General features: G+C 47.9%; 1 protein-coding gene across 1 annotated transcript; it reads left to right on the forward strand.

Moving 5' to 3' along the window:
* Nucleotides 1-7,120: 7,120 nt before the first annotated feature.
* On the forward strand, nucleotides 7,121-7,624 carry LOC126540108 (uncharacterized). The gene has a single exon (XM_050186900.1). The coding sequence runs from the start codon at nucleotides 7,121-7,123 to the stop codon at nucleotides 7,622-7,624; it is 504 nt and encodes a 167-aa protein (XP_050042857.1).
* The last annotated feature ends 643 nt before the right edge of the window (nucleotides 7,625-8,267 follow it).

An 8,267-nucleotide genomic window follows, 5' to 3' on the forward strand; every position in this document is an offset into this window, starting at 1 on the left:
CTTAGAGTAACCGACATTTTATTCTGACAAGTGCATAAGGTAGAAAAACAGTCGACAAAGTAACACTGTCATAAACCGTGAGGCTTAAATGTGCAGCACATGCAGCAAGGTCTTTGTATTTCACATTACACTTTCTTCGCAATAGCGAGGAATTTCGTAGGCATCTCATCTTTGCCTCGTATTTTTTTGTTGCGTACTGTTTAGTTTTTCAATAATTATAAGGAACTCACGTTCTCACTTATGGTATTCACTGCGTCGTTGAGAGCACAAGCTATGACTTTAGGAACACGCCTATTGTTCCTTGGCTCAACAGCGTGGACGCTGCAACTTACCCTCGTATTCAGAAATGCATCTTAACTTGAAGCTCATGCTTGACTTGATATAAATGACGCCTGGTGCGAACGCCCCCAATACGCTCATTGCGTTTCGTTTGGTGCGTTCACGGCAGGCGTCATTTAGATCAAGTCAAGCATGGGCTTCAAGTTAAGATGTATTTCTGAGTACGGGGGTAAGGGTATGGCGCAATAATTTCAGGCTGCATGGACTTTTTAGAGCGGTACAAATTAAATGAGGAGATCAGTTGTCTAACTCACACATAGAAACATTTACGAAAGTACTTACAACGCAATGAGAGCAACAGCAATAATTGCTACAGTCAGAGCTCTGAAACGAAGCATCGTAAAGGCGCAAGCCACAGTTCTTTCGTCGGAGCAATAAAACGGCGGGTAGCAATAAAATGGCAATCCTTATGTACATAACGGTTGACGTCAACGTTATGGAACATTCCATGATGACGGTTGTCCAAGTCATATGCTTTTGTCTGCATTATTTCAGCGATACAATGTTCTGACTGTCGTCACTAAATTTGTGGGAGCAATGGCTGCACAGTGGCACTAAAATGTAATGCTCTTTGCAGCCATAAATAACTAGAAGTAAGAAGATACGATAAACAGTACAATCATTCTCCACCGCTGCGTTCCTTACGCTTTCCTAGGCATACTTTGTGGCGCAAAATACATTTCTTGGAAGGGGACAGAAGGAAGACAGTGAAGCGCCAACTTGGCGCCAACAAAGTATACCTAGGAAATCTAAGCACCAACTTGCCCAAGAAGAAGTCCTTTTGGTTCCTTACGCAAGTGCAGGGCCTCTGCATATGAAGTATTGCTGCAACCTGCTTATACAATCACCTCTTGTGCATTCGGAGGTTCAGAGTACATGTTACTTGCATACAGGGGTCGTATTTTGCACACATTCTTTTCTTTCGATTATCTTGTTCTCGCCGACTGGCCAATCTCCGCGAGGGCAGGCGGGACATTTCGTGGGGACAAATTACGATAGTCAAATAGAATAGAAAATTCAAAAAATATTTATAAAACACAGCATCGTTACTGTGTTCAAGAATGTCGTGAAATCCTTATAGTAGGGGTTTTCGATTATTGAAATTTTCAAATTAACTTGAACGCAAATATTTCCTCACTGCAAAAAAGAAGTACCGTTTCCGAGGAGTCTGTCTGGTAACGAAAACTATTTACGTTCTTTTGATGCATGCATTTCTTTTGTTTTAAATGAACGCTTCTTTGACAAAGGAGAAATATAAATGCTAAACAACTATCATTCAGGTAACCCTTTCAGCACGTAATTTTCTTAACGCTCAAAAAAATATTTCATAGTTGGGTTTACGAGGATCTAAAAACTAAAAATAATTGCGGCGGAACTCGTCTCGCGATAACTGTCCATGGCAATGCGAGTAGCACTCGAGCAATGAAGGGACATCCTGAAGCCACGTTAATTTAACACGTGTAGTGGTAATTATAACACTTTCGTTTTATGCGCTAGATGCCGCAGGCTACCTTATGGTACCACTTTGCTATGGTACTCTCTTGTCAAAGTCGCCTTGAGCGTATAGGCTCGGCGACGGCTGTATGACGCTGCGGCAGCGACGATAGAACGACGAAGAGGGAATGCAATGGTTGAACGACAAAAGCGCATAGCAACGACGGCACGACGACAATGAGGTGTCGATTAGTAAGTTATGATGATGGCATAACGACGACAACGTGACGACGACGACATGAGGATAATGAGATGACAACTGTACGATGACGTTGGCGTCGCGGCGACGGCATGACGGCAGCCGGACGAAGAAGCGGGAATGGCGACGATGGCACGGCCAAAACGGCACGACGACGATGGTATCACAACGTACGCATGGTAGCGGCGGTGTGACGACGATGGAATTGCAACACTGACCTACTCACGATTGAATAGCTACAGCATGATTGCGATAGATTGAAGAACAAACAATGACGTCGGTGAAGTGACGAAGCTGGTATTGTGACGGGTGCATGATAATTGAACGATGATACTGATGTGCTGATGATGGTGTAACGACAGAGTGACAATGGTGGCGTGACGACAACGGTATGACGACAGCGGCAAGACGAGAGTTGGATGTCGAAGTCAGTGATGACGACGGAATGACCGCGACGGCATGCCGTTGACGGTAAGACACCGACCGCACGACGACGAATATGTGCAAGTGGCCATATGCGTGCGTGTTCGTCCGTTTCTGCGCTCTTAATACACATATGTCTAGGCTTGCTGACTTGCCCTTTATATTAGCGTCCATGTACCACGAGCCTTCAAGCGTATTTGTTATATAACCGCTGTGATAAACGAATCATTTCACGTCTAGGGCACATAGGGAGCCTTACGTGGGTGAACGGCAAAGTACCGCGACGTCTTCCTGATAACGACACGTTTTACAAAACATAATGGTAATGTTTTCATGTTTCCTTGTATCATTTGTCGCATCACGTGCCTCGGCCTCGTTCGCGTACTTGCGTGGACGTCCAAAGGAGCCGGCCGCAGCTACTGACTGAGAAATCGAAGCCGAAGGTTCGTCCATCGCAGCGCACGACACAACTGTCCAAAATCACCGCACCGACTGGCCGAGCAACCACGCATGGCGCTACATATATACCGGCCACCGGCACGGTCCGTCTCTGTGACCATGTGACATTTTGTACCATCTCCGTCGAAGGTTCGTCCATCAGAGCACACGACAGAACTCAGCGAAATCATCGAACCCACTGGCAGTGGGCCAGTGCCGTCAGCGCCTTTGCAGAGGCGGGGGCAGTATGGGAACGCTGGCATGATGAGTGGCATCGGAGCCACCTGTGGAAGACGACGACGAACGTGCGAGCAGCGGCACGAGCGCGCCTCTGTGACCACGTGACGTTTTGTATCACCTGCGGCCACGCCGCCGGAATTTTCGCTTCTTGAGCCATATAATGCTTTCGCATTAAAACGTTCTGGATATCTAGAATTCATTACATATTATTCACAAAAGACTGTCTACATTGTAGCCACGCTGTTCACTCACACGCTAGTCACGAATAAGTTCACAAATTTTCAGATCACAGTGTGTTTAACGAATGTTAATAAAGTTTCTTTGGTTAATGTCAATATTAATGTTAGTAATGTTGCATTCTGAATGTATAACTTTTGTTAATACCAGAATGTTCTTATTTTTGCTGTGCTCTATTTATTTAGTTACTTGCTATTTGGCAAACGGTCGATACTTTTCAATGTGTTTAAAATTTTGCTGTAAATAGTTTTGAAGTTTTGTGTCTGACTAGTTGTACTTTGTTTTATCAGTAGACTGCTACTTCTGCTGCTCCAGCGAGGTAAAGGCCTTAGTCAGGAGGATTACGCCCTCCTTTTGCCTTACCTTGCGGTTGCGGGCAAACCTTGTATTTCTGTTGCCCAAATAAAAAATGAAATAAAAATGAAAAAAAGTCACATGTTGACTGCGTGTGACTTATTCACGGACTGATTTCTACAAAGCATTTCTTTTGCGTCCACGGTCCTTTATCTACAAATTTCATGTTAGTTATTGCCTGACTGCCCCACCTCTTGCTCATGATATGCGAGATGAAATTTTTGACGGTGCGGCCTTATAAAGTAAAACTATTCTAACCTATTTTGTTTCCTAGCTCCGGACGTCCAATTTACTTAACCATCGACGCAAACATTGGGTGGTAACCCCGCAGCGTTGTTTGAAGAGCGCATTTAAACGCTCTCCTCGTTTATAAGCGGTCACTTTTGTTTGCTTTCGAAGCGAATGACATTGCCTACATTGAGTGACTTTTTAAAAAGCTAATTGGCTGACAGGAGGTGAGGAGCAAGCTGCAGTGGCGAGGGTACCAGTGGGGCCGATCAAGCGCAATGAAAGTCGATAAGCGGATAAGGAGGGTTGTGCCCGGCGTCTGCGATTGGTCCGCTTCCAGTTTCTTAGCTTGCGGTGGCTGGTCCAAAATTGCGGTGGAGTGCAACTTAAGGTTAAAAATGCCGCTAAAGCTGATCCACAGCGAATAAGAGTTGGCCAAGAAATGCCGCATACGTGCCGGAAGGGTACGATAATGTTACACTGACACGAAACAACTTTTGTTATACGCAAATAAATCCATGCTTCTCAGTAGCCCCGAGTATCCATTGCCAGGGCAATCGGCGGGCAGCCATCTTCTATCCCTTTAGGAACGGGGCAGTCTCCACCTATTCAGAAGAAAAAAAATCAGTTTTGTTCGGCATATTAATGCATCTTTAACGCGTGCGCGTCACTTTCACGCGGTGATATTCCGCGGTTTTGTGACGCCATGTAACAGACACGCGCAGTGGGTGCAGTCCAAGAAGTTTTGACCAATGGCAGAGGGCTAATGGCGAAAAAAGGTGTCAGAAATATTTATGTTTTTTGATCGCTCTAATCGTGAATATAAGTGTTACGTGTTGTTACGAGGAGTATTTACTCAACAGCAAACGGCTAGCACTTGGCCAGCCGTTTACTTCCACTTCCAGTTTCTTAGCTTGCGGTGGCTTGTCGAAAATCGCGTTGGCGTGCAGCGGGAGGTTAAAAATGTCGCTAAAACGGATACCCAGAATAGTAAAGTTGGTAGAGCAGTGTCGTATGCATGCTGAAACGTATCGATAACGTTATACTGCCACGCAAAACATCTTATCTTACGCAAATAAATCATTGCACCCCTGGAGCTCCCAAGTATCCAGTGCCACAGCGGTCGACGGGCAGCCAGCTTCTATTCATTTCGGAATGGGCAGTCTCCAGCTATTGAGAATGAAACGCGTACACGTCACTTTGACACGATGAATTTTCGCGCTTTTTCGCGTGACAGACAGGCAAAGTGGGCGAAGCCTGAAAAAGTTTGACCAATAGCAATTAATCAAACTTCTAATGAGAAATTTATTTTTTCTGTCGTTCGGTCTAATCATGCAAATTCAGTATGCACATATATCAGATCGGGAGTTTTTGCGGTTTTCATGACGTCGCGTGACAGGCAGGCACAGTGGGTGGTGGCTGAAAATTTGTTAACCAATCGTGGAGGGCTGATTGCAGAATTAGAACAGAACATTTGGGAATAGCTTTACGTTCTAGAGGCCCCTGGTGCAAGGTATTGAAACCTTGGATAAATGTACCTTTCGGTTTGTAGTAGTTAAATGTTCTGCGGTCTGTCATGTTAACGCCTACGCCTTTATTCCAGTGCAGCAGCCACCAACAATGGCGAATGATAAACGCGAAATTACCAATAACAAAACAACCGTCTATAAATAAGCAAGGACTTCGCTGAACAAGCCGTTTCCTCTGGTATTTTTTTTTTTATTTTGCGTCCGCCCGGGTTGAGCGCGCGAGCAGGGACACCAACACCAGGTGCAGTTCGGGAACGCTGGCATGATGAGCGGCGTTGGAACCAGCTGTCGAAGAAGACAACGAAGAACGCGCGAGCAGTGACACGAGCGCGTCTCTGTGACCACGTGACGCGTGCAATCAGGCGCGCACACTAGGCACACCCTTGGCCAGAACCGTGGAGCAGCCATGGCTTCAGGGAAGCGTGATCGTCTCGTACCCCGGAGGCCTGGGCTCTATTCCCACCGAAACCTAAATGTACCAAATTTCACTTCAAAGCCACTAACTTATTTTGTTTAAAGGGGCCTCCCTGAGAAATGCGACTTCAATCCGAGCATTTGATGACGTGGTTTTACTGTTTTCAGCGTCCGCCATTTTTCTTCACGGCGCAGTTTCGCCATGGTCGACGCCAAGCGCACCGCCAACATAGACACCTAAGGCTTTCCCCTTAATAACAAGATCGGCCCACGCAAAAGGCTGCGCCACCAGAAAGCTCGCCTTCGTGCACAGCTTTCGCTGCCAGCGTTTCGCTATAAATATTACGGTTATATAAGCTACAGTTCACAACAGTGAACGACTCGTGCGTATAGACAGCTTATAGCCATTGTAGTGTGGCGTATAAAAGAAATGGTGCTAACTGCTCCGACGTCTTACGGCGCATTCTGAGTACAGTAAAATGTATGACCCACCGCATTTGGTGAAGGGGCTTGATGTGCTATAATAATTGACTGCATAGGGTAGCATATAGTACATATAAACGAAGGTCTGGCGCTGCATACCTCAAAAAGTATCCTCCGAAACTGCGATTTCTGCAAACCCTGCAGCACCTCGAAGGGGAAATGCAAATTCGCGCATTTTGGAGATAGCGCCTTTTAGTAAATACGTGGTTGTCGATATATTGTAGCGCCCGCCGACGCCGTAACGCGGGGATGCTAAGGTCAGCGCCTTCAGCCGGCGCCTTGCTGCCGGCTGCGAGAGACGAGGAGAATAAAGTTTAGCGGCGGGTGCTCGATGAGCAAGCACGGTACGCGCACTTCGTTTCTAAAAACCTTCTACACTGGGCCTCTTGTTCTGACGCTCCGCTACGACCCCCTCGGTATACGACAGTGGTAACTCCGGCCTAAGATATGACCAATCCCAGCAGCCTAACGCCCTCGGGCAACCTTCAGCCTGAAGCTACCTCGCACCAAGGGGACGTCGCAGCTCTTCAGTTCCGCCTGCCCCCGTTCTGGTGCAAGAACCCGCAAGTTTGGTTAGCCCACGTCGAAGCCATCTTCGATCTGCACCACATCACTACAGAGACTTCTTGGTTTCGCCACTTAATTTCTAACCTGAGGTCGCTCAGGAGGTGCCGGACGTCATCGCTGTACCTTTGGGCCATGTGCCATACCAGAAACTTATGGAGATTATTTACACTGCACCATGGCATCTGAGAGCGCGCGCCTCCAGCACCTGCTCGCCTCCAAAGGGCTTGGAGATCGCCGCCCCTCCGAGCTGCTCAACAGCATGCGGCACCTACTGGGCACAAACAACGTCTACTCGAACAGTGTGGCGTTCAGGGAGCTCTTTATGCAGCGCCTGCCGCAGTTCCCCTGCCTTGTCTTGGTCGCTGTAGGGGACCTGACCCTCGACCGTTCCTCCCATCTCGCTGATGGAGTCCACGACCTTCGGTCACCGCCCTCACTTCCAACGCCAGAGTACTCAGTCATATCCCCCTTAGAGTCCCGGATCGACCAGCTTGCCGTTTCCATAGACGCGCTACGGACGTCCTCTCATGATCAGTGCGATTACTCCTCACGTCTCGGCCGCCGTTCGTCTTCTCCGAGCAGTCCTCGAAGATCGCCTATTCGCTGGTATTATCGCACATTTCAGCACCGCGCCCGCCAATGCAAGTCCCCATGCAGCTGGTCAGGAAAGGCGCCTTGAGGTCACTGAGGGAGGCAAGTTACCTCACTTTAAAACCTGGTCCCCTTTTCTTAGTCATGGACTACATTTATGGCCTGCGCTTCCTAGTAGATAAAGGTACCGAAGCCAGCGTGCTTCCGTCTTCAAAGAGTGACCGCACTTCGAAGTCCTAGACCTACGCTCCGTGCGGCCAACTCTACCTCCGTCGCCACGTATGGTCTGCGGTCCCTCACTGTCGACTTTGGCCAGCAGCGCACGTTCCGGTGGGTCTTCATCTAACTGACATCAATCAGCCCTTTCTCGGCTCCGAATTCTTGACTCATTCAAGACCTCGACGTCAGCATGTGCCACCGTCGCCTGATTGACAGCAGGATGCGCCTCTCCATCCCGGGCGTTCTGTCAGCTGTCGCTCCTACTGGCATCACCACGTTGATCCTACCTTGCCGTTACGCTAGAATCTTCGAACACTTACCTGAGGTCACGAGGCTCTGCAATTTAAATCAGTCACCCAAACAAAACGTAACCCACCACATTGTCACGCGTGGTCCACCTGTCGCAGCTCGTTCATGCCACCTCTTCGGTGAGCTTGCATCGATTACTAAACGGGAATTCGATCCCATGTTCCAGCTGGGTATTATTTGCCCTTCGTTTAATACTTGGGTCT

Source organism: Dermacentor andersoni, chromosome 2 (assembly GCF_023375885.2).
Source record: "Dermacentor andersoni chromosome 2, qqDerAnde1_hic_scaffold, whole genome shotgun sequence".
Classification (NCBI taxonomy): domain Eukaryota; kingdom Metazoa; phylum Arthropoda; class Arachnida; order Ixodida; family Ixodidae; genus Dermacentor; species Dermacentor andersoni.

Bases quoted from the DNA above. Each gene is read 5' to 3' on its own strand.
- LOC126540108 (XM_050186900.1), top strand. From the start codon at position 7,121: ATGGCATCTGAGAGCGCGCGCCTCCAGCACCTGCTCGCCTCCAAAGGG.